This window comes from Corvus brachyrhynchos, unplaced genomic scaffold (genome assembly GCF_000691975.1).
Source record: "Corvus brachyrhynchos isolate BGI_N302 unplaced genomic scaffold, ASM69197v1 scaffold832, whole genome shotgun sequence".
Taxonomy (NCBI): Eukaryota; Metazoa; Chordata; class Aves; order Passeriformes; family Corvidae; genus Corvus; species Corvus brachyrhynchos.
This window is the reverse complement of record NW_008236798.1, coordinates 256,148-283,538: the sequence shown is the minus strand read 5'-3', so window position 1 is coordinate 283,538 and position 27,391 is coordinate 256,148. Positions and strand designations below refer to the sequence as shown.

The window sequence follows — 27,391 nt, the reverse complement described above, 5'->3', positions numbered from 1 at the left end:
AAATCTGGTTGTACCTTTTACTACTTGAACATTGTTTTAAATCAGACTTCAAAAAGGACTTTTCAACTGGATATATACAGACTACGGTGCTTCTGTTGGAGTCAATCACAGACATACCAAATAGAGTTTGCATTTTGTTCAGAGCAGGAAGAAATTGTCTGGGTTTCTTGTGTTGTGCTAACCTATCCAAAACATACTTTCTAGTCTCATTTGTGGAAAACAAGTCATAGCCCAGGCAATTACTATGAAGAAAGTGAAAAAATATTTTGAAGAAAAAACACTTCAGCTCTGAAATTTTAAACTTGGAAAATGCATGCCAGCAAAGACTCCAGCTGAAATACTGGATAAAATTACTAGGACAGTGAATTAAATTATGGAAATTACAACTTCATGACGCAAAAGCATGTGTAACTTTTCTCTTTCTTAAGGTCTCACCATGGATTCCTTCTCAGCAAAACCTTGCCTTTGAGCGTAAAAGCACAGAGTGTTCCAGGAGTTAAAAATGTATAATGCTTCTCAATTTTACCTTTTCAGCTCTTGGCCTTTCTTCAAGGACTATTTACATTTTACCATGAAGGATATGAACTGGCTCAGGAGTTTGCACCATACAAGCAGCAACTGCAGTTCAATTTGCAGAATGTAAGGACGATTTGTATTTTACATAATTCAACTTTTTAATTTGCTAATTTCGGGATATTAAAGTAGACTTACATTCATTGAAACTCTAAATCTTGCAATGTTTTAGTAAGGTGAGATCAAATTCATATATGAATAGGTAAAATTATTTTTGTAAGATTAATATAATTAAGATTCCTGACAACAAATAACTTTGGATAGTTAATTTGTGATTTCCAGATCAACACTTTGGGAGCAAGAACAAGAAAAACGGGGCAGCAGCCAAGTTTTTATTAGAAAACACAGTGGTCCAGATAGATTTTAAACTTGTATAAAAGCTTTCTTGAGAGTGAGGCCTGTCTTCTGGACTAAGTGGAGGTACCAAAATGCTCCAGCTGGTATGGGATGATACAGTTTGTCCTGCTGTCTTCTAACTTCCCACTGTATATAAAGTATACTTGGGATGCCATTCTCTGGCTGTTCTCTGTACCATTAAAGAGTAAGTGGGACTTTCTTCCATGGTGAGCAACTCTCATGAGCATTAAGTTTCACCAGAAGAAAGGATCTCTTTTTTGTGTAGAGAGTTGCTCTCAACTGAGCAGACGGATCTTGTGCTGTAGATTGGTGTGGATTTGGTAGTCAGAGCCATACATGACCCATTTTGGTCACCAACTGCCCAAAAATTTCATAGTTATCAAAGATGACTAAAATGCATTTAATCAATATACTTTTCCACTCATCATAACTGCTGTATGCAAGTGTATATTTATTTCACTGTGTAATCCAGATATTACTCCTCCAAGGACAAACAAGTAAGTAGGTACAAAATACCTTTACACACTTTGCTTTTAAGTGAAGTTTACGCACTCTTTGCTTGTACGGTAAAAAGTGAAGTTCAACATGTCAGCATTGGGCAAGTCTCACATTTTTCCTGACAAGTAACATCAAAGTCCAGAGCTAAATTTTTAAAAGATTTAAGTCCATTTCATTCTTTCAAGAAAAGACACATCTGACAATTTTTTGTTGTTCCATCTTCCCTTTTACATCTCTTGTTCATATATAGGTATAGATCTCATTTTAAATGCTGCTTGAGGAAATAAGGCTGAACTTCCTAGATGATTAACCTTTTCCTTTTGGATCAAAATGCAAATGGTCTCTGTCTGTAAAGCCCCTTGTCTTTTCAAATTTTGTGTTTTCTACTTTGTTTGCTACTGAGATGCTTTCAGATAAAGACACAAGGGGTCAGTGTTGTTGCACAGCAGTTTCACTGAAAGGGTGAAAAATGTGCTTCAGTCCAGAGATTTGCTTATTTTAATACAGCAAGTTCTGAGAGGAGCATGAGCTCCCAGCACAGACCAAAACTGGTGTTGTAAGTAATCATATGTTTCTTCTATGCATGTCTCTACAGAAGCAGAATTATTAAAGGATTTTTTTTTCAATTTTAATTAAGAAATAGTTAAATTTAATGTTTTCTAAATATTATATCAGCACAAATTGAAGTTGTAAATGGATAACAGAGGTAGAGGGAGATGTGAAGTTAGGCAGAAGGATCAATGTATTATAATTTCTTTTTAATTATATATCAGAAAACATATACATGAAGATACAGTGGGGTCAGTACATCACTCACTCCTGTTACACAGCAGTATAAATTCTGGTTCCAGATCTAGATACACAACTTCCTTTTAGCCAGCTGGTTCTCTATGTACTTGTCATTCAGAGCCTCACTCAACATGAGATTGAAGTGAAATAATTTATATAAGGTAAAGACAAATTGATGACAGGGAAAAGTGTGTTCAGCCTGTCAGTAGCTGTCAAAAGTACTCCTCTCCATTGCATTGTGTGCTCAGGTCTTGAAGAATAGTTGATCTGAACTGCTGTTTCTGCTTTAAAAATGTCCTACAGGTTAGAGCAGGAGCAGTAACACTTGTGGAAGAGTAGTAGCAGACTAGCAGCTCCTTAGAGGTCACCATGTTCTAACACGACCTGTTGTCGCCTTAACTGTCTCAGTTGGCCAGTGGCATACTTTGTGTGTCCATTTGGCTTTGGTTTCTGTAATTTGATTCAACGACCTGGCTGCTTAAAAGTAGTCATTAAAAATTTAGTAGACAGAGATAAGCTCTCAAAATGGGGACATTCCTTTGATGGCATGTCCTTCTTAAAGGTCTCAAAATTACCTCTCTTAAGTTTGGTCTGAACTGATACTTCTTCTGAAGGACATAATCTGAAAAGTTCCGTTTAGAATTTTACCTCCCTCTCTAATGATAGTGTTTGTCTTCAAGATCAAGTATGTATACTCTTATATTACTGTGCAACTAACTACACAAATGGCCCATGGAAAGGGAGAAGTATTCACTGGTGTATAAAATCCTGAGACTATCTTTCTGACTAGTCAGGATTTGAGTCCATAGATGACTTTGTAGAAACATTACAAAAATCTTTATTCTTTTCTATGACCTATAGGAACAGAGTGTTCAATATCTGATATTTAATCAAAACTCTGGCACCTCACAATAATTCTCTTCTACTATCCCATGCTAGATGCATGGAGAGAAACCCTAGCCTCACTGAATTCCCTAGGAAAAGGTGTCCATTTACATGCATATAATTATTAGCAAATATGGAAAATCCACCTTAGTACCATAATTGTTTGCTTCAGATGCCTGGTTGCACACATGATATTTAGGACAGACACACTTCTTCCATGCTTTTGGCACAGTTCTGCCACTTGTGACCTGTTTCTTACTTCCCATATTTTTGCTGTATTGAACTGTGGTGTTTGCATAGTCCTATCAAAACTTGTTCATGACAGTGCCAGTAACCTGACTGTTCTGAGCAGCAGCACCTGTGACATTGCTGCAGCTATGGATACATAGAACATCAGTCTCTTCCATGTGTGTAGAAAATGGAGCTGTCTGGATGCATTAGCCTGGCTTTAACCCAAACTAGCCTTTTCTGCACTGTATTTTAAGTGCTTCAGTGGGTCTTATTGCTTCAGGTTTAGGCCTAATCTATCACCAGCTTCTAGTTTAGCCAGGCTTCTGTCTGAGAATCCCAGAGTGTACAGAGAGAATGCCTGGATCTGTCTGCAAAATACTGTGTAAGCATACCTAAAGATATGAAATGACCTCCTGTCTGAGGTTAGTGACCTGCAGGAAGAGGAATGGTGCTATTCTTGGCTATGTTTTCCTTCCATTTGTGTGCTTAAGTTGAATTCTTCATTACTGTGTTATTTCTAGGCTTCTAGCAGTGAAGAGTATTATTCTTTATTGCTTTTTTTTCTTTTTCCCCCATTTTATGTCTCTGGCAAATGCTTTTGTTGATCTCCAATACAGTCTCCTGGGCATTATTTGTAATTAGTTGTTCATTGTTATTTTGGTACTTGCATGAGATAATGTGGGGTTTTGTTTGTTTCCTTTTCTGGGTATTAGACTCGGAATAACTTTGAAAGCACTAGGCAGGAAGTGGAGAGACTCATGCAAAGAATGAAATCAGCCAACCAAGATTACAGACCACCAAGTCAATGGACAATGGAAGGCTATCTCTATGTGCAGGAGAAGCGTAAGTACAACAGAGAAGCTCCCTGCTGTTGTTTGCCCCAGTGGTTGACTGGTAGCAAGCTCTGCTCTGGCTGGCTGCCCTGCACCTTGCTGCAAACTCCAGAGACTCTGCTTTGGCTGCCTTCTGTTTCCTGTACTTTCCCTGCCTGAACAGGACCTTTAGTTCAGCCATCAGGAGCACCTTGTACCAGAGACCCCCTCTAATCCAACCACCTTAATGAACATGCACTTAATGGAAGTAAAAGATGTAAGAAAAGGTCATATGAGTACCATCTTACCATAGTTAACCACAGCCAGTTTTATCCTCAGTAGCGCTGCAAGTTTTAAGAAGGCAGTCTATTTTTAATTGAGTAATACTCATAAAAGAAATCTGTGTTAAGTGGAAATTACACTGAGCCCTGCTAATGGGGGAGGGAGAAAAGGAGTGAAGTACTGGGCACATGCTGTGCTTCATTAAATAGTGAGAGGCCAACTTGACATCTTCTTACTGAAAAGAAATTTTTATTCTGCAGTAACAGTAACAGGGTCTGTAATCACGGTGTAGTGGAAAGGTACTAGTTGTATAATTCCTTGTCATGCAAGTTTACTTGCCTACAACCATTATCCTATGGGTTCTTTTCAAATTGTGAGCAACTGGGTTAAATCTTTGCTGTTCTTGAGAGTAAATTACATATATATTTATTGCTGATATGCATGGTGGTAAACATAGGTTTTTGTTAAAAAATGGCATTAGGCCATAAATTTTTTTCATTCAGATGGATAGTCAAGAGTAACAAACTTAAAGTTGCAATGCAGGTGTCTTGCTACAATTTTTTAATGAAAAAACGTGATTTCTTAACTCATCTAAAACTGCATTGAGAGTGCTCATCCTTCTTACAATATGCTAAAAGAGATAATGAATTGCCGTCAGAGGAAAAATTGATTTAGAATAATTACAGATTTTGTTATGCTAAATGAAAATAACTTAAAATATAAGAGCAGAACAGCTAACTTCTGAGGGTACATAACCATTTGAATTTTCAATTCCTGACTTTACTTTCTTCCAAAACACAGGCAATAGGAGAGCTTTCTCAAAGTCAGCGTAACAGACCATGTAAATTTCCACAGTTACATTTCTGGATTGCCTGACATCCAACTAACAGGACTGATGCAGTCTCTCATATAACCACCACCTTTGTGGGTACACTGAGAAGGCAAAGCCTTTGTATCTATGGTAAAACTACTAGGTTTGTTTTCAACACATTTTATTTAATTAAATAAAATTTAAAATTAATTTTTTTAACATTAAAAAAAAAAAAACCCAAACACAAACCCCTTAAGGCCCTTTTTTTTTTAAAAGTCAGAGGTCTTTCATTTTGTCTTGATTCCAGACAGGACAGGGTTAATTTTTGCAGTAGGCAGGAGCTGGGCATGACTAGGTCCTCATTCAAGACCATCTCTCATCATTTTTTGGGGATGGGGGAAGGGATCCCTTCTGGGTCCCTAAGGTGGTGGAGGGAGCTCTCAGGTATTGTCAGGTGTTTCCATGTGGTGAGCACTCACATGTGATTTATTTGCCTCTTGTACACTCTGTTATTAATGTTGTTGCTGCTGCTGTTTGTTTTCTTATTTCATTGCTGTCTCCAGTAAATTGTTCTTATCTCAACCCATGATCTTTACCCTTTATGCCTCCAATTCTTCTCTCCAGCCCACTGCAGGGGAGAGAGGGGAAGGATGGGGGAGGAAGTGAGTGGTGCATGATTTGACGTGTTTTGGTAGGAACACTGATTTGGGGAATACCATTCCTAAACCACAACACATTTTAAAAAGAATTGATAGGTCTGTACATACTGTAGCTTGAAAAAATCACTAGCATGTTTTTCTCGGGAGTAAATCTCATTGAAGAATCTGGAGATTTGTGTTGCTCTTTGCTACAGTGAACTTCCAGAAAATATGGGAGATCTTATCGGTACTTCTAGGATGTAAAGAGAATTCTGGAAATTGTGGGAGAATTCACTCCATGTCCTCACAGCAAAAGAACACTTTATAAATACCTGTATCTAAACTGCATTAGTGCAAACCAAGTTTAAAATACCACTGAGCTTAAGCTCAAGAGGGTTCTGTGTTTAGATTCACTAAAGGTTCACAACAGTGCCCAAATAATCCAGCAGTGAAAACATCTGCATCAGAGGTCCTATACTTGGAGTAGGATTAAGAGGTAGTATGATGTGACCTCTCCAGGATAAGGCATGCATCCACTTACTTGGGGATTGCTGTAGATCTCACCTATAGCTATCCAAATTGAAGAAAAGTGAATCCCTAAGTACAGTACAGTATACTTTGTGAACATGTGCAAGTGTCATTTTGTGGACATGGTCAGTTGTGCACCACTGTTACAGCCACCTCTTCCCTCCAAGGCATAAAAGGCCAATGTTTCTTGCTGAAGGCACTGCCTCTGCCACCCTACATTTTATCCCTCATCTCTAAACCAATGTGTTTTAGAGTGCACAGTTCCTTTGCTTTTTTCATAGAAATCTGTCAGTGTTTAACTACATAAGATTAAATCTCTCTCTGAGCTGGTGCGATTTTACCCGCTCCCTTAAGGTAACCTGTAGAAGAACAGCCTTTCTATGATACTACCAAAAGCATTTATTACCTTTGACAAGAACTCTGAAAGTAAATGAAAATACAGTCTCACTTTCTGACTTCATTCAGTTTTCTGCATTTAATACCAGACTTCCAAGCTTCCCTAAGAGAAAGGATCTAATACTGAGCTGTGTTTCCCTTGGGTTGATAAAGTCACAACTGTATTTTCTAGGCAGAAAAATCCTCAGGTTTTGTTCTTGCCTGCTTCCTGCCTTGTTACCATAATAGAATGCTGTTACCCATCCAGTTGCCAAAGAAACTCAGTCTGCTGGAACTTTGTTGGGCAACCTTATCAAGCCGCAATATTTGAAAATTATACCTGAAAAACATGTTCAGATTAAATAATGAGTAGGCTGTATGTGGGTGCTGCTATGTTTCATTTTTCTACTCTTACCTAATTCCAACTATAATAGTGATAAAATGACTGTTACTTTTAATACTATCTCTCTTCATTCTAGGACCCCTTGGATTTACATGGGTAAAACATTACTGCACTTATGACAAAGGAACAAAAACTTTTACAATGAGTATAGCTGAAACAAAATCTGGTGGAAAAGTGGTGAGTTGCGTGTACATGAGCACATAAATGAGCTGTATATTCCATCTTTTATATTAAGCATTTAAGAACTGCTAAAAGAAAAGAATGCAAACAGCATTGATGCCATGATGATTTTTTGCCTTTTCTCTTATACCTCTATTATACCTTTTTACAACTTCTGTATTCTTAGTGCTTTTTGCCTACATTCTTGGACTTGTCAAGCTGAGAGACTAAACATTTTAGAAGCTTCATAGGTAGAGGATAGTGTGCCCCAGACCCCAAAATCCTCTCCAGAACACATTCTGTAAACTAAGATAGAACCATCCAGGGGAAGGTTCCTCGAGGAGAAGGGCTCACTTGAGCCTCTCATTGGGGAATCTTTGATAGATATGCTAATTAGTAAACCTATAATGTTATACCCGATCTTTTGGGGGTGTGCATTGTGGTGTGCACTGAGGTGCATTCTACCTGGACATGTGCACCTAAGGATCCTTAAAATAAACACCAAGGTAAAATCCCTTTTCCCCTTCTAACCGTGTATGACTCTTGATTTTAAGACCAGGAAAAGGCATCAGCATAAGGCTGTTTTCATTGATGAAGCAGTGCATGTATTATATATATAGCATGGATAAATATTTAATATTTCTTTTAAAACATATTTAAACCACATATTAAATAATTTCTCTAATGTGGTTATTGTAAATGCATAGGAAATTTATCACATTTGCACAGAATCATAGAATGGATGAGGTTTGGAAGGAGGCTCTGGATATCTCTAGTATAAACTCAATGCAGGGTTAACCAGAACAGGTTGGTGAGGTCTGGATCCAGTCAGGTTTTCGATATCTCCAGGGATAGAGCCCTCTATGAGCAACCTGTTCCAGTGTTTGACCACCATAAAAAAGCTTTCTCTTAAGTTCAAATGGAATTACTTGTATTTGTGTTTGTGCCCATTGCCTCTTGCCCTTCCACTGGGCACCACTGGGAAGAATCTGACTCAGTCTTCTTTAAGTCTTCCCATGAGGTATTCCCATAAGGATCAGTCACTGATATGATCCCTCTTCTCCAGGTCGTACAGTCCCAGCTCTCTCAACTTCTCCTCATATGACAGATCACAGGATCGTCAAGGTTGGAGGAGACCTTCAAGAGCATCTGTCCAACCGTCAGTGTAGCACCACCATAATCACCCCTAAACCATATCCCCAAGTGCCACATCCAGGCTCCTCTTGGACACTTCCAGAGATGGTGACTCCACCACCTCCCTGGGCAACTTACTCCAATGCCTGGCCACCCTTTCAGTGAAAATTTTATTTTTAATATCTAATCTGAGCCTCCCCTGGCACAACTTAAGGCTTCTCCCTCATGTCCTTTCACTTAAGACATGGCAGAAGAGACCACCTCACTAAAGCCTCCTTTCAGGTAGTTGTGCACTAAGCCCTCAATGACCTTGGTAGCCTGGACTTGTCCCTAGCACATCACTGCCTCTCGTACCAGAGAGCCCAGCACTGGACACAGCATTCCAAGTGTACCTCACCAGTGCTGAATGCAGGGTGAGGATCACCTTCCTCCACTTGCAGGCAGTACCCTGCCTGATGCATCCCAGGAGGCTGGTGGTTTGCAGCAAGGTCACATTGCTGGCTCATGATCAACTTTTTGCCTGCCAGAACCTGTAATTCCTTTTCTGCCAATCTGCTCTCCATCCTGTCAGCCTCAGCCTGTCCTGGTGCCTGGACTTATTTCTATTCATGCTGAACAGTATTAACCCCTTGGGCATACCACTAGTGCCTGGCTGCAGCTGGGCTTCTGCTGTGAGCTCAGCAGTTCAGGCAGTTCTCAGTCCGCCTCACCACATTGCCCCTACTTCACCTGTACTGATCTATGAGGATGTAGTAGGATGTAGTGTCGAAAGCCTGGCTAAAGTTGAGATAAACAATATTCATTGTTCTTCCATCATGCACTGAGCCATCCATCACATTGGAGAGGGCTGTCAGGCTGATCCTGTGTGATTTTTCCTTTATTAAATTCATGCTGAATGCTTCCAGTCACCTTCTGCCCTTTAAATGTTTGGAAATGCTTTCCATGATTATTCACTTCATGACCTTCCCAGGGATAAAGGTGATGCAGACCGGCCTATAGTTCCCCATAAGATGAGAGGAAATGGCCTCAAGTTGCATTAGGGGAGGTAGGTATTACAAAAAATTTGTTCACCAAGAAGGTTGTCAACCATTGGAACAATCTGCCAGAGAAGTGGTTGAGTCACCAACCCTGGAGGTATTTAAAAGACGTGTAGATGGTTTAATTGTGACCTTTTCCAACCTAAAAGGTTCTATGATTCTATATCCTTCTCCTTGCTCTCTTTGAAGACAGGAGTGACATTTGCTTCCTCCCATTCCTCAGAATCCCCAGTTGTGTCAGCCTTGCCAATGTTACAGTGAGGTCTCACGATCACGGTGGTCAGAATTAGGAGTTGATTTTATTCTTCAGAAATCTTTTTATCTGCGTATGAGAGTTGCCAGAATTACATGATCTTCATCCTAACATGCATGTAATCAAGTTATATACACAGGTGTTTTTAAGATTTGAATTTAGGGAATTTTCTGAAATATAATGATTTAAAAACAAATATATGACAGAAAGCTATTAACTGTAGTCTTAATATACAGAACAAATATTGTATCTATTAGTAAATAATTGTATACCCTGTGTTAAGACATGTTCTTTGGACTGTTCATGCAGTTAAATTTAAGATGCAGCCAAGGGGCATAAGCATACTGCCTGTGCTAATTTCATTTTATTTTGTTTTGTAGAATGGCCTTGTCACAAGCTCACCAGAAATGTTCAAGCTGAAATCTTGCATCAGAAGAAAGACAGATTCAATTGACAAACGTTTCTGTTTTGATATTGAAGTATTTGAGAGGTTTGTTTCCATTGTATTAAGAATTTGAAAATAATTGCAACCAATATATGATAATTACACCTATAATAGGAACACATGTTTATCAGTGTATTTGTATACAGGCAAACTAGGCTTTCAAGACTTAATACTTCTTTGTTCAAACCTGGTTTTCTTAATTAAGTTGAATACAAAGCATTTGTGTTGTCTTTACTACGTTATGTTTGCATTCAGATACAACATGGATTCTTATGGAACGCGTAGCAAAACTCACTACCCTTTTAGAAACAGATCATAAATATTTTTATAAATACTTGTTAATAAGCATATTCTGTACAAATTTCTATTGCTTTCAGAAATGTATAGTAGCACGGGGTTTTTTCTACATTTTTTTTCCACTTACTCCTGGATATTATATGAGATACATGAGAACAGCTTTCCTGTATTTAAGGTATAGGTACACAGTACTTTGTGGGAGTATTTTTTCCAAGCTTGGGAATAAAGAGAAATATTGAATTAATTTCTGTGTTAAAATATGGTAGACTGACTTTTGTAGTTATTCTCTTTAAAAATATTTTATGGCTGTTAGCAAACTTTCAAAAAACAGACGTGTTATACCTAGCTCAAAATTATTCTGTTATGTCAGAAGCTATCAACTTTCTCTAACTTCTGCCTGTCTTTTATATATTCACTTCACATCACTATCCATTCGGATTCTGGATTTGGATACTGTTTGAGAAAAATAGTAACTTCAGTGAATGTCTGTGTTTCTGACAGACCTGGAATCATCACACTACAAGCTTTTTCAGAATCCAACCGAAAACTTTGGCTTGAAGCTATGGATGGAAAGGAACCAGTAAGGATATTTTTAAATTTTCTTTTCATTTTAAAGTTTTCTGGCTCACATATTAAAAAAAGAAGCTAGTATACACGTCAGATATTCTGTTGCAATACCAGCAAATACAATTCTTTTCTTTGTGAGACACTAATGCAAGTACATAGTGAAGATAAGTACAAAGTAGAAAAGAAGATCTATTATTTTAAGTCTACGTTTATATATCATTATTTTATGTTAGGATATTTTAAGTAATAATAATTAAAGTAATATGATAGCATGTTGTCTAATAGGATCCATGGTTCAGGTAACATATGTGAAGTGGTAGTTATTACAATGGTAAAGAACAGCCGTCTTTTGGGCAGTGTGCAGTGTCATGGAGTAATAAACAATTAGTACCATCTCAAAAGGCATTGCTGACAGCAGAAAGACGTGTTGAAAGCTACTGAGAGACAGGCTTGTCTGAGTTTTCTTCCCTACTCTTAAAGTAGTCACTGGGTGAGGGTGATGTTAGACCTGTATCTGATAGGAAAAGAATGGTTGATCAGTTTTATGAAATAGATGAGTGTTTTTACATGCTTCTTGTTTGACTGAACCAGTACAGAAATTATAATCACTAGCTGTTTTGAAATTTAACCCATTTGGACTCAGTAAGTCTGATTTCTAATGCATTGGTTGCATTATGATAGCACAGAGCTGTTAACCCAGCTGTGTGCTGCAGCAGTAAATGTCAAGAGATGGTGGAAGGCAGGGTTGGAATTTCCCTAACAGCAGTCTAGTACATAGCATGTTGCAACTACTAACAAACATGGCAATAAAGGATGTAAAGCACAAACACTGTCCTATTGCATTGTTGTTGTTTGGTTGTTTTTTTTTTTCTTACAGATATACACACTGCCGGCCATAATTAGCAAGAAGGAAGAAAGTAAGCTCTTTATGTTGAGTTACCATATGTAGCTAGATTTCTGTAATGTTACAGTTTCTTGATATGCGTGTGGGAGAAAGAGATTAATTTTATTTCTATTGCTGTGAAATAACTTTCTTGGATATCTAAACTTCCCCTGGCACAACTTGAGGCTATTTCCTCTTGTTCTATTGCTTGTTACTTGAGAGAAGAGGCCAATCCCCACCGTGCTACACCCTCCTTTCATGCAATTGTAGAGAGTGATAAGGTCCCCCTGAGTCTCCTTTTCTCCAGGCTAAACACCCCCAGTTCCCTCAGCTGCTCCTCACAGCACTTGTGCTCCAGACCCTTCCCCAGCTCCGCTGCCCTTCTCTGGACACGCTCCAGCCCCTCAATGTCTTTCTGGCAGTGAGGGGCCCAGAACTGAACACAGGATTGGAGGTGTGGCCTCAGCAGTGCCGAGTACAGGGGGACGGTCACTGCCCTGGTCCTGCTGGCCGCATCATTGCTGATCCAGGCCAGGATGCCATTGGCCTTCTTGGCCACCTGGGCACACTGCTGTCTAGCGTTCATCTGCTGCCAAACAGCACTCCCAGGTCCTTTTCCACCAGGCAGTTTTGCAGCCCCTGCCCCCAGCCTGTAGCACTGCCTGGCGTTGCTGTGACCCAAAGTGCAGGACCTGGCACTTGGCCTTGTAAAGCCTCACACAATTGGCCTTGGTCCATCACATCTTTATAGTTTTAGGTGTATATGCACCTATTAGACATACACCGAGTAACAAAACTAGTGTATTTAAGGGTACTGTGAGATTTGTAAGCATAATTGTATTAACACTGTATTAACACGTTGGTTATTAACATCATATTATATTAACACAAAGATGTAAAAATAATTTAAATAATATGTCTGAGAAAGAGATTTGTAAAATTTGGATATGCATCTTCATTGGAGGTATATTTGAGACTCTGAAAATCTGAAATTTAAGCCACTATATCTGTTCTTTTGTATGATGGCATTTATTTTAATGCTAACAAATAACAATAATGCTGTTAATTAAAGTATGCTGTTTAAAGATCTTTATTTAGGTAGTTAGAGCAGTGGGCATTGAAGATGCAACATTAATGAGAAATACGTTCATTTGAAATAAGATGACTAATTAAACTCAATAACAAGGATTGTTTTCTTACATTACCATTTTATGAGTGATTATGTGCATATGCAAGGAACAAAGAATATTATTGGGTTAAAACCAATGGATATATTCTAGTCATAATGTAGGTCCTGGACTCTTAAAAGCATTTTGCTCAGCAGCTTCCAACTGTATTTTTAGAGAGGCTGCTGATTGCTGAGAAAGACAGTAGAATATTAAGCTTCTAATGGTACAGAATGACCATAAAGTGGGGTTGTGAATGCTAAGGATATATGTACAAAGACCCTATTACACAACAAATATCATAATGTTATGGATAACTGTGTATCAGCCCTCCTTGACTAGTGTGTGAATGTAGTTAAACAGAAGATTTTGTATATTGATGTTGGAAAGTAATTACCCTTTTTTTTTATAGTGTTCTTAAATGAAGCAGGTTTCAACTTCGTGAGGAAATGTATTCATGCTGTAGAAACACGAGGTGTGTATTAAATCAGAAATAAGGTATTAGATTGCTATGACTTTTTTTCTAAAATATTACTTTTTTAATTCTACATGTTTTACATCTGTGCTTTGAAGGGCATCCATCATTTGGGTTGGACTTTTCACATTTTATCTATGTACTTTACACTCAAAATTGTTGTCTCCAGTTCCAACAATTCTTAACATATAATTTAAGTGAGGTTTTTAAACTTTTTCTGTAATTTCTTGTTGATTAGACAGCTTAATACACAATTGCACACATCTTTAGTCTTTAATTTGTGTGCACTGACTTGTCTTTTCCTGTGATACAACTGTAGGGAGTCTCAGCTCCCAACTTTGGTTTCAGATGTGAAATCTGAAGACCCAAAAGTGACATCAGCATTCTCTGCTGGTACAGCTGATTTTTTGCAGAGTATAACTCCTATCATTTTATTCACTCATGTTGTACATTGGTTTTGAGGTTTTTTTAATATTTAGTAACATTTAATGTTTAGCAATGCTCATTTTTGATAGTGGGAATGTAAAAAAAGGGAGGAATAATCACTCTCCTGATAAGGTGGTATCTTACAACTCACAGTAAGTTTTAAATGGAGAGTTATGGCTGTATCATCTCCCAGAATAAGATAGCCTTTTCTTGAACTGTCAGTGTGCAGATCTCTTCTAATCCAAAAGTGGTCTCTCTGTGCAACTTTGAGCTCAACATGAACCCCGTTTCTCAGCCAACAATGTTACCATTGTTGAATCACTGCTGACTCAGAGCTTGCATTATTTTCTGGGGCAGAGAGGGTTTCGAAACAAAACACCTAGGTTAGCAAAGTGAGATCAGATTTAGGAATGCTGTTTTCAAAGGAAAAGTAGACAATTTTTGAATGGTAAGGCTTGAAGTGGGGAGAATGGAGGACATTTAAGTCCTGCTGATTTTAAAAAGCAGTTAAAAATAATAAAATAATCATGACTGAAATAATCAAATACTGTATTCTGAATGTCACTCTTGAAACATTATTTGTTATTATTATCTGTGCTATTTAAAAAGGCCTGGCAATTTTAACTGGCAACACAAATTCTCAACTGATGTGTTAAAACAGTATACAGTATATATTTTTATTTTCAAATAAATGACAATCACATCTTATTTGAAAGGGATGATGGTCTAAGCAAACATAGATGCATAGTAATTCCACTGACATCTAGGCAATATAAACCTGTTGGTGTGTAATGTGTTTTAAGACTGCTTTTGGGTCTTATTTTACACTTTTTCTAGCCATCACCTTGTTGTTTGCTAATATGGGTCATTTCCATGCAGAAGGGTTCTGTTAATGTAAAATTATGCATAATGTATAGTGTGGTGTGGACTCAGTGGAATGAATTTTTTTAATATCCCACAAGAGAGTGCAGTAGGGTAAAGCAGTACTTAACAATGTAATGGTACAGTCTTCCATAAATACATTTAGATGTTTTGAAAACATACACCAAGGAAGCATCAGCATGTATTGAAATAACCATATTTTCATTATTTGCATTATTTGCATTTTTTTCATTTACTTGTTTTCCCAATGTAGGTATTACAATCCTGGGGCTGTACAGAATAGGCGGTGTAAATTCCAAGGTGCAAAAGCTGATGAATACCATATTTTGTAAGTATCTCAAGTGAACCTTTGTCAGTGTGCAGTGTGTGCTGTGGTCCCTTTTGCCTTAACTGCTGTGCTCAGAAGAGTGTGTCATAATATTCACAGTTTTGTGTGTGCACTTACTGCCACTAAATTGAGTTTTCACTCTTAAAATGAGTGATTCGTCTGTAGTTGGTTGTGTGCATTAATATTCACTTCTGCATGTTACACATGAGCAAATTACTAATAAAAATGCTTTTCTTCTGGCTTTAAAGTTCTATTTATTGATATGTATTTGGCTTGTTCCAGAAGTTCTCCAAAGCTTAGTTCCGTAACACATCATGGCTCAGCTTAATAGACACTCATTCCAGTCTTCCACTTTTCTTGCTAATTGAGCTCTCTGATGCCTGTGTTTGCATGTCTAAGACAAATGCATTAGTAATTCTCTGTGGATTTGGGCTTACTTAACCCTTTGATACAGTGCATATAGTTAATGTTTACAGTTACTAACCATGAGCACTGAATTTATTTTTATTAGTACTTTGGCAGAGATGAAAAAATTTAAATTGATCAGATTGGTGATTAGTCTAGCTAATAAATAATCAGTTGAGCTAAATGGCTGATCTAGTAGCTTTTGTTTTGCTACTTTTCTGGTTAATGTGTTAGTCAAACTGTAACAAAATCCTAATTCAAATTTCTACCAGCCCCTAAATCTCCTCCTGATATGGATATTGATATGGAGCTTTGGGACAATAAAACAATAACAAGTGGACTAAAAAACTACCTCAGGTAAGTATGATCCCACACAGTCTCAGTATTCTTTTTCTGGCCCAATAATCTTTGGCTTGTTAATATCATATTACATTTCTTGTATCCATTGCTATGGTAATAATTGAGTATTTTATTATCCTGCTTAATATTCCCATGATTATGTATAATAATACATACCTTCTACCTTTTTAAGCTAATCCTGCCTTATATAGTTCTAAATTCAATTAATTGCATGTTTGTATTTAAATTTTTTGTGTTAACCACAAAGCATGTTGTGCTCAGTCTTTTGTTTGCAAATCCATTAAGTTGTATGCCATAAGATTTCATGACATTATGGTTGAATAAAAGTCCCAGCAAAAGCATGGGTTTTTATCTTATGCTCTTAATATCTTCACAAATAAAACATCCCTCCTGTCATTTTTGCTGATAAGAGACGGAATATTCAGAAATTATGGTACTTCTGAGATAACACTTTCAGATTGCAATATATAATGTTCAAAAGAGACATAATAAAAAGCGTCCAGCCCAGATGGTGGGTGTTCTGTGCCTTCTAAAAATCTGGATTTCCTAAACAATTCACTAACAAAGAGCAGCATCAGAAATCCGTATTAACCTGGAAAACATGCCTAGAGTTTATAGCAGAATGCTCATGTACATTTCATTGAAAAGACTGGCTTTGATTGAAGAAATTTATAATGTATCTTCAGAAGCACAAGTCATTGTAGCTACTGTGTGTGTGAAATTAGGACATGAGCTAGCAAGCAGTAGCTGTTTGTGTCTGTAAGGCAACTCACAGTCTGCCTTTCAGAGAATGACTCTTTTAAGATCTCTCAGATCAGAATTTCAGTCCCAAATTTCATTGTATTTTTGACTTTCTTGGGCAAAAGGTTGCTTCTGCAGCCCACTATACCATGTCTGCAGCTGAATTTATTCCTGTCCTACAATATGTAAGACAGGAAACATTAAGGCTCTGTGCTGAAGTAACATTTTCCTTATTAACTTACATGGTGACACCAGATTAAACTGATTTTCAGACTATGTACATGACTGAGTTGTATGCTACTTGTTATCAGTCATCACTGAATTGGATTTCCTAGGACCAGTAGAATATTGTGCAGATGTTGAGGGCTGTCATAATCACACTCATAAAACTTAGATTTTGATTCTGTTTTAAATATCCTTTTTGGTTTTTTTACACCCAGATGTCTTTCAGAACCACTGATGACTTTCAAGCTGCACAAAGATTTCATTGTTGCTGTTAGTAAGTAAAAAGTAAAATGATAAATACACTTTCATGAAAGTAATATTGTTTCTCCCCTCTAATCTCCTCAGTCACTATCTTTACTTTTCTCCTTGCTCTAATATGCAGCGGTACAGCCCTCAAAACAGAGAAGTCACACTAGATGAAGCTATTCAGTGGTTTGTTTTCATCTTTTTAGTGGTTCTGTGTGACTGCCTTCTGCATGAAGTTTTGAACCCTCATTTAGATGTTTGCTTGTTTTATATAGGCTGATAATTCTTTTGTAACATTCATCCCTCTCATCCAGGGACCTTTATTTTCCTAGCTTGCCTTGAGAAATCAGAAAGGGCAAAAATGAGCTCCTTTCACAAATGGAGTAATTGGATACAAAGGTAGCAGAGATTGTTTTTCTAATGACTTCAGTTTCGAATTTGAATGTATTTCTCTGTTTTCTCTTGTCTTGATAAGAATAAAAGACACTAAATAATTTTAGCTATTTTAATCTATATTTCTTAGATTAAATCTTAGACTCCACTGAAGTGACACATCGGGTCAATATTGCCATTAATTTGTTGGCTCCAGTATTGATAGGAATTGCTTTAGGCGATACTTGAAATACCGATTTCACAGTCTAATAAATATAATCAAATTTTCCTGATGATTTGAAAGCTGATTTTGTTTGGCTTCTCTTAATGCATGTTTGTGTTCGCATACAGGCACTGATGCCATTAGTTGTCACTTCTTAGCACATGTTCTGATTTATCAACAATTTGTTTTCTGTTCAATAGAGTCAGATGATCAGAACTACAGAGTTGAGGCGGTGCATGCGCTTGTGCATAAATTACCAGAGAAGAACAGAGAGATGCTGGACATCCTTATTAAGCACTTGGTCAAGTAATTATTCTTTTATTTTTCTCTTTGATATCGTTGTAAGATATCATTTCTGTTTTAAATTTGTCAGTGTTGCTTAATCCATTCTCTGTGTTGAAACAACGACACTTGAAATTACATTTGATTTCTAAAATGCTGTTCAACTTAACTGGAATAATATTCTTTGTAGAAACAAAATAAAAACATCATAAAGTGTCACCAAGATGGCCAACTAGGTTTATAAAATAAACCTAGTCAATGTTTTCATTCATGTTCTTACTACAGGGATTTGTAACCAAATAAATTTAAGAAACATCTAAAACTGTGCCAAGATTGATGGAAAACGCTGGTTTGAATCTGTATCAAAGTTCCAGAGTGTTTCAGGAATGAGATAGATTAGAAATGAGACAGACTGAGATAGACAATATGATAATTCTTGTTCTTCATGTTTGATATTATTTTTCTCTCCAACAAGTCTGAAGTGTTGTATCACTCAAAAGCACTAATTTTAAGTATTATTATTTATATTTTTGTTATCTATATAGATATCCAACTTTTGAATCTCCCTTAATATTACCTTGATTTTTAATTGTTAGATGGAAAAGATTTGGCATTTCTTTAAATTGGTAACCTTTTGTCTTTACAGAATTACACTTGGCATGCGCTGGGAGATAAAAAAATACAAGTTTTTATTCTCTTATGTCTCTCTGTATCACTAGTTGTGATTACATACTGTTACTGCATTTTACTTCATCCTGTTTCTGCATTAAATGTTATTTGTATAAGTTTCTGTACGTCTTTGGTTAGTTTTCACTAGTATTTGCTGAATACTTTTTAATACGTATTATTCCTTCTGATTTAGGATGCTGTATACTTTTTAGTACATTTATCAGTCATCTGGGAATGTGAATAGTGAAACAGTAGTTGTTCAGATAATGCTCACGTGACTAAGACGTGGAAGACATGAGAGGACTCCTTGTGGTTTTCATTCAATTCACTATGTCCCAGGTGTTTTGCTTTTCTCATCACAGCTTGATAAGGCTGCAATAAGCTGTCTACAGTAGGGCCTAGTACAGTTTTGCTTCCTGTTATAGAAATGAGAACTTTGAAAATTTCTTTAGCCCGTTATGTCATTAGCACCTGGAGAACTAACATTATAGCAAGCTGCTGTAAATGCTTTCGTTGCAAAACCTTATTAGGCAGACCTTGCCTCTCGTTATCCTTGGGCTGACACAGAGAACCAGATGGAAAAAAGTTTCATAAGTTTCTTTACGCACGGAAGTGTTTAATTAACTAAAAAATACAATACCTACTCCCTTGTAACCCTCAGGCAAGTGAAAGCATTTAGTGAAGGATTAACAATTTTGTAAAAGCTGCTGGTCTGGAAGCCCCAATATTAGAGAGATAGAAGCATAGGAACTGACTTATTTGTCAGTGGAATTACTGTAAGGCAAGCATTACTTTCATGACCTCTTTTCCTGGCCTCCCTATTCTCAGTGTCATCTCAGATGCAATTCCAAAGAAAAGCATACCTGTAGTATTCCCTTCTTTAATTGTTCTCTTTAACTCTTGCTTTTCTCATCTTCGTTATGATTCTCATTTCATATAGATAAAATCTTAGTTTTACACTGAGTGCCTTCAGTACTTTTCTTTCCAACATTCAATTCACCCCTTCTAATTTCCATATAATTTGCCAGCTGTTGTTTATGCTAGCAATTCTAATGAGACTGAATTTAAAATTAGTCTTGAGTGTATTAGCCATCTTCCTCCCTCATCTTTTTCCTACCACTGTGTGGAGATTTTTCAAGGAACAAATAAATGGCAAGTGCCTAATTTTATGAAAATAGGAAAACTTGGGGGGAAAAAAATCCAATGGAGATTTTTCAAGGAACAAATAAATGGCAAGTAAAGTGCCTAATTTTATAAAAATAGGAAAACTTGGGGGGAAAAAAAATCCAACCTCCTGTTTTCTTCATTCTTTTGTTGAAAATCCAATTTCAAAGTGCTTATTCCTTTCCCTGTATTTCTTTTAGCTATTCAGTTCCTTTATAAATGCTTTTGCAGAAAAGTGAAAATATTGTAGCTCTGGGTTATAAAATAAGGATAATATTATTTTTTCTTGGTTTAACTCATAGGGTCTTTACATCTTTTCCTAGCCTGTGTTCCTGTGTAAATTTAAATAGGATCTAGATGATGTGGGATGTAGATCATACTACAAACAAACAAACAAACAAAACTGGCAAATCCTGAAAAGCACCCTGCAGAGAGGTGATACTGCATGGATACATAGTCAGTAGCTAGGCAAACATGGCAAGTTTGGTGTTACTTTCACGAGGGTAACTCATTTTTTGGTTTTTAAACACACCTAGTCAAATTATGTCTCCTCTAAAGAATGAATCATTCTTTGGTATGATTTAACAACACAATACTTTTCTGTGGTAGGTAGTTGGGAGTCTGCAGTCTGGCAGTATCACAAATTTGCTGGTGATACATCAAAGAAAGAGATTTTGAGGAGAAAGCAACAGCACCTCAGTGAATGCCCTACAGCTACCTGAAATGCATGATTACCTTAGCTTGTGTCTGTGCTGTAGCTCAGCACCAGTAGGAGTAGGTCAGGGGAAAGTGGCTATCAAAGCGATCCATTTACAGCCCTGGGTTCTTTCTCTTTTGCAAGAAATCAAGCCTTTGAAATGCTTTGTAGAAAGCCCTTTCTGGTTGCAGTGTTGTTAAATTCACCATTTCTTTTATTAACCAAGCTACCAAATTTGTAGCCAAGGAAACCTAAACACCAGACAAACACTACCTTCTCTCTTACGCTATAAGATTTTAATGTTTGTGTAACAGACCTCTACGGTTACCGTGCAGAGTAACATTGCAAAGGGAGAGGTTTTTTAAGTTTTTTCTAGCATATCTAGGGCTGAGTTATTCAACATTCCAGTTTCATTTAAATACCAGTGGACTTCCCAAAAGACCCTTACTCATCTAAGATAAACATAAGATCTGTTTCAGAGAAAGTTAAATTAAGCTAAAAATGTGTTTTAACAAAAGAGTCATTTTCATGATATGGCTTCCAAGTAATGATCTCTGCCAGTGTGTCTGTCTGAGGTAACATTTTGGAAAGTTTTGGGATAACTTATTGAAGTAGTATAAGAAACTTGTAAGAAGATTGGCATTTGTTTTCCTGCAGTTTATAATCATGCTGCCTCTTACACAAAACCCTTTCCTATACTTCTCCTGCTTCTTGATGTAAATGGGGTGCTAAAATCTTCCTGTCCCAAATATGATGGGAATGTTTTATAGATTTTACTATGTCTTAATTTTAAAAGGTGCAAGAGTTACTTTAATTGTGTAGGAAATGGCTAAAAATGCTCAGCTTGACCATGGTAGCAGATGGCAGTGAGACGGAAGAGGAAAATGTAAACCAGTGCCTAAGTCCCATTTGGTACAGACTCAATAAAATTAGGCATTAAGGTGATGTTAAAATCTTACTTTGTCATAATATTCATCAGACATGAGGCAATAGGACAGCTGTGACTGGGGAATCACTGGCAGTTGTTTCAAAGGATCTGTTTTGATACAGTTTTTATTTGGCAAATCTTAGTAGTAAGGAGAGGAAAGGGGTGTTGAGTATTACTGATTGAGATTTAACTATCTGATAAATTATTGGGAAAACCTAGTTTTTAAATTCAACTTTAAAAAAAAAAACCAGAAAAGGTAAAGTAAGTGATAACAGAATATACAGAAGTAAAAGGTTAATATATTTTAAAGCTAGATGTCATTATGATCATCTAATGTTATATATTGTACAGAAACAATAATTTCACTGAATCCATTGATCCTGTGTTTATTATAATTATTATTATTATTGACAAAGAGATCCTATTGAAAATTAAATGTTTTCAGTAACTAAGCTTCATTGCTTTACATGAAAACTAAGGTTTGTGGTTGACCTCTGTTACCACACAGCATTTTCAATCAATCCAGTCAAAAGTATTTAAGGTCGTGTGTAATCATTGGAGAGAGATAGGTGCTTGCCCTAAGACTTCTGAGCTTTAGGTGGTCTGAATCTCTCTGTGTAGAACTCCAAATACAGTTGCCTTTCCCTGTCACGTATATCAGGAACCAAAATACTACTCTAGGAAGACATACTCATTATCCATGAAGTTAATGCAGGATAAGAGCCTTAATGGAAATATAGTAGTTGTACTACATTGTATTTGAACTCTAGTGAAAGTGAAAGTTTTAAAAACTTATTTAAAAGGGAGGCATGAACTTGGGATCTTGTAAAAGTAGTAGTCTTAGCAAGTTTTTGCCTGTTAAAATTGTAGTTTAGCACAGCAATTAAATCGCATATTGTTTGTGTTCATTTAAAGGGTATCATTGCACAGTCAGCAAAATCTAATGACTGTATCCAACCTTGGTGTTATCTTTGGACCAACTCTGATGAGAGCACAAGAAGAAACCGTGGCTGCTATGATGAACATTAAGTTTCAGAATATCGTCGTTGAAATTCTGATAGAGCATTATGAAAAGGTAGAAAGAAATTATCTGTTTTGTTATGAAGTGGAACTGAGATCTCATTCTCATTACCATCATTAAGTTCTTAAGAATAAAGAGTCCAACATTTGTAGGTCATTAATAGAATTAATAGCTTCTTCCCACTCCATGCTATGGGTCTGTATTCCTAGCAAGTGTTCTGTGGCTGTGCAAGGTACAGATCCAAGACATAATCTCCCATGCTTTGAAGGCATTGCTCTCAATCTTCAGCTGCTTTCTGAAGATTACTTCCTGAATCTAGAAACATAAAGAGAAGGTCATAACATCGCTCCTGGCTGCTCCAGCTCTTTCTTGCTACCATTGTATGAAGGTTCATTCTGGGTAAATGCACAGATTCTCCCCTGAGTGCATCAGGTCAGAGTGTTTTTGACGACTGCTGTCCTTAGGGACATGTCAGCTGCATAGTGGAGATTAGTCACCAGAAGAGTTGAGAAGGACTTGAGCAGGAAATCTTAAATACTTTCAGTCACCACCATTGCTGGTATCAACTTCACTGAAAGGCCTCCTCAGATTTTTTGTTTTAATTTTAAACTATTTGATTTCAGAATTCTGCCAAACAGTCAAGACCTCATTTACTTGATAGTCAAAAGCAATTTTATTCTGGACATCTTAGTTGAGCTATGCCATCTCCTCTGATGACTGACAAAACAAAGTGAAAAAGCTTTGAGTTTCTTTCATTACACATTACTGACCTAAGGGGCAGTTCCCAGTCAATACCAGGAACCCCTGCACTGGTTAATCAGTAAGTGCTGACCATACAGCTTGGTATCATCAGTTCTGTTTCATAGGGACTCCTCAAAATGGCTATGATCCTGATAGCCTTCTTTGCTCTGATTACAAAACATATATATATATTGCATTTTTCCAACACTGAATTTCCCCTCCAGAAAATTAGAGCTCATTCAGCACAATGACTATGACTGCACAACAAAGTCACTCTTTCTCTATTTCTCTGTCTACAGACATATTTTTATATTGATCTGCTACTTGCTAGTGCTTAATACAGTTTTAATGTACTCCAAGAGCATCTCAAGATGCCCACCAAAGTATTTCCTACTGTGGAAGTACATTTGCTTTCTTCGACTTATATGAATGGCACAAAGGTGTCTTTTCATGGTTCACTGCATATTCTTTTGAGAATGCCCTATAGCTAGAGGGCCCAGAAATCCTTTCAGAGATGTCTTCTGGCATAGCATGGTAAAAAACTGAGTTTTTTCTGCAGCAATGAAGTGCAAAATTGACCAGTGGTGGCAGTGATGTAAAAGAAAAGAACAAGGAAGTGCATTAAAATGTAAAGTTGTTCCTCATTAAACTTGACTTGTTTGGCCAAATAAAACTTTCTGAAATCCAAATTTGATTGTAATAAGTTATGACTGTGACATATTTCTGTGATATATAAAAACTTTCACTGGAACATAGACAAAAAAAAATCAACTTTTTCATAGTATTTTTAAAAAAATATATTACTTCTTAGAGAAGAGTCATTAGTAGGCACCTATTTTGTTTTACAATTTCAACTGTTAAGCCCTTCTTAACAAGAGATAGTAAATAAATCTATTTCAACAAATTAATATAGGTATTAAGTACAGCTCAGTATTGTGCTTCTTGAGTTGTAAAATGAGATCAAAGCAAAGCTTATATTCTGTGCCTTTACTCTTTTGCAATGTATGAGACAATTGTAGTGTTAATTTCAAGCACAGTGGTGAGGAAAACAAATTGATTAATAATGAAAGTGTAAGAGTACCTCTACTGTTTAATGTCATTTTTTCCCTTCTCTTTTTTTTAATCATGCAGATATTTCACACTGCACCAGACCCCAATATTCCTCTTCCCCAGCCTCAGTCCCGATCAAGTTCAAGAAGAACAAGAGCAATTTGTCTCTCCACAGGTTCTCGCAAACCCAAAGGAAGATACACACCATGTCTAGCAGATCCTGACAGTAAGTTTGTCATTGCATACTGGTTATCTTCCTTTCTATGTCATCTTTTAACTTTCCCTGAATAATACCATGTAGGAACTGTATTCCAATGATCATAAGCATCAGCTTTTTAACCTCTATGAGTCATAGCAGCACTGTTGACTGACTGCATTCCTCACTTCTCAGATGAGGAAGGATGTTTGGTTATAGGCAAGTCTTGCATTGCATACAGTGTTCAACATCATTTAAAGTAGACTTTATATTCTAATCTAAATTTAGTCTACTTTGAAACTCAAAAGTTCATTATATGAAGTTCATCTCGTTTGCTTGCAAGATGATTAGTAAGGTTGGGAAACAGTAAATACAGTCTTTTCTCTCCTCCTATAAAAAATGTAATTCAGTCAAGGATAGAAGATCAAAACCATCACTTGGCTTTTTTCATATGCATGAAACTGTGGTCATTGCTTTAAAGTCAGCCACTGCTTATGCTGCCAAAACCACTGAAACTTTGTTAGGTTTTCTGGAATAGAAACAAGCTAATATTCCTGGGAGAAGCAATATACTTACCATATGGCTTACTGTTTAACAGCGGGGACTTATATCTATAATTAGTTGCTGCTTAGAATGCTTACTCATTTTTATTTAGATGTAATTAAAAAGTTTCACTTCATTCATTCTCATCCATTTGGGCCACCACTTTTTTACTTACTGACTGTACCAGTAAGGAGTATTGAAACTTTATAAAAGCTTAAGTTGTTAACAGTTCCACTACTGCAACAGACTTCGTAAATAACTTCTGTGTCCCTTGGTTCCTCAAAAATATTTACATGAGACTGGTTCAGTAAGTTAATCCACAGTTAAGGTGCATCTGTTCTTGAGGATCTGTAGTAGTTCTGAAGTCTGTAATGTTAAGAAATCTATCCTTAGTATATTCTTGCACAGGTGCTGCATTTTCCATAGGCCTATGTTACTTGTTCCCTGCCAGGGAGAGCTTAACAAAAGCTCCCTGCACATAGATTGCCAGTAGGAATGACATGGGATCCTGAGTAAGAAGTTACAGAGGAACAGTCAGTTACACTCACCAGAGGACAAACTGGTCAAGTTTCAGGTGTTTTTCACTGTGTAACTGCAATGAATGAATACCAGTATTAAGGTATAAAAAAGGGACATTTCTGTGTAAATATTTTGCAGACTGTATGCAAGCTTCTTCAGGCTTTGTCAGGGGAGGTTCAGGTTGGACATCAGGAAGAGTTTCTTCACTGAAAGGCTTGTCAAGCATTGGAACAGACCTACCAGGGAAGTGATGGAGTGGCCAACCCTGAAAGTATTTAAGAAATGACGTAGCACTTAGTGCTGTGGTTTAGTTGACATGGTGGTGTTTGGTCAAAGGTTAAATTTGATGATCTTGGAGGTCTTTTCCAGCCTAAATGATTGTATGACTTCTATGATGCTACATTTGGTGGCAGTATGATTGCCACTACATCTGATTCAACAGCTCTTCACTTGTGTTTCTATTAGCTGAAACGCAGCACTTGTGTAAAGTTCCGGTTAGTATCTCACTTGTGCCATGAAAGGCTGAGGTACAAGCAGAGGTACTCTTCTTGCCAAATGTCTCTTGGTGTGGTGGGAGACAGGTAAGAGGGAGCCAAGGCTTCTGGCAATAACATTTTCAGAGTACTAGATAGTTTTAAGTCATCATTTAAATGAAGCATGGACACAACTATATTGCAAGAAATAAAAGAAATCTTATATAGCATGAGAAAAGAGATACAGATTTCAAATGGTAGGGAATCATAGAAAATTACAGAAAATGCATCTGCCAGTCTTGAAATTTTCAAGGGACTAATGGTCTGTAAAAGGGCAAGATGAGTCTTCAAGTTGTAAATAAAAAAAGAGTGGTGTTCCTTCTGCAGGAAACCACAGATTGATGAATTTGATAACAAGTAAGGTACAAAAGAGCTAAAAGTGGCATGAAAGAAATGCACATGATTAGAAAATGCAGATTATCTTTTTCACACTCTCTCCTTTCCCCTGCCTCCTCCCCAGGTGACTCGTACAGCAGTAGCCCCGACAGCACTCCCATGGGCAGTATTGAATCTCTGTCTTCTCACTCCTCTGAGCAGAACAGCACCACCAAGTGCACGCCGTCACAGCCGAGGGAGAAATCGGGAGGGATTCCATGGATTGCCTCTCCCCCTTCTTCTAATGGCCAGAAAAGTTCAGGCCTGTGGACTACAAGTCCAGAATCCTCATCAAAGGAGGATGCAACCAAAACAGATGTGGAATCAGACTGCCAAAGTGTTGCTTCTGTCACTGGACCAGAAAATGCCTCTCCACCAACAGACCTGACTAAAAAGAGTTCCTACAGTCTTTCTGGGCTGAAAAGGTCGTCAGCATCTTCCCTTAGATCAATTCCATCAGCTGAAGGTAATTTCCAAGGTCTTCTATCACATCAGTGTTAACTAATGCATCAGAAAACAACAGCTGGGTCTGAAAGCTAATGATACTCATTAGTCTTGTTTGTTTGTTTGTTTTTAATTTTTGCGCTATGTTCTTTCAGTTTTCAAACTGCTGCTGACATATTTCCATTGCTTATAACTTGCACAGTTCTCAGTGTACAAGAAGTTTCTCAGAATTTAGATCACTCTCTATCCTCCTACAATTCATCTATAATTTATGATACAGAATAATACTATAGGATTAGAAATATTAGTAATAGAGATATTGTGCTTATATTTTGGGATCTCTGTATTAAGACAGCTTTTAAAGCATTATTAAGCATTGGTTGTTCTTTGGCATATGGAGAGAAGCAGATGCAGTTCTTGTAT

The 27,391-nt window shown here is 37.1% G+C and overlaps 1 protein-coding gene across 2 annotated transcripts in view; it reads left to right on the top strand.

The window, feature by feature from the left end:
* The window catches only part of ARHGAP42 (Rho GTPase activating protein 42), a 118,500-nt gene that overhangs the window by 77,512 nt on the left and 13,597 nt on the right, over positions 1–27,391 (top strand). For both annotated transcript variants that reach the window (XM_017727965.1, XM_017727964.1), the window contains 14 exons: positions 535–639; positions 4,047–4,176; positions 7,259–7,359; positions 10,146–10,255; positions 11,009–11,087; positions 11,952–11,991; positions 13,536–13,598; positions 15,160–15,234; positions 15,912–15,996; positions 17,181–17,239; positions 18,007–18,112; positions 22,462–22,621; positions 24,440–24,584; positions 26,610–26,990. In XM_017727965.1, coding sequence (XP_017583454.1) covers positions 535–639; positions 4,047–4,176; positions 7,259–7,359; positions 10,146–10,255; positions 11,009–11,087; positions 11,952–11,991; positions 13,536–13,598; positions 15,160–15,234; positions 15,912–15,996; positions 17,181–17,239; positions 18,007–18,112; positions 22,462–22,621; positions 24,440–24,584; positions 26,610–26,990 — 1,639 coding nt within the window. The remainder of the gene's footprint in view (positions 1–534; positions 640–4,046; positions 4,177–7,258; positions 7,360–10,145; positions 10,256–11,008; positions 11,088–11,951; positions 11,992–13,535; positions 13,599–15,159; positions 15,235–15,911; positions 15,997–17,180; positions 17,240–18,006; positions 18,113–22,461; positions 22,622–24,439; positions 24,585–26,609; positions 26,991–27,391) is intronic.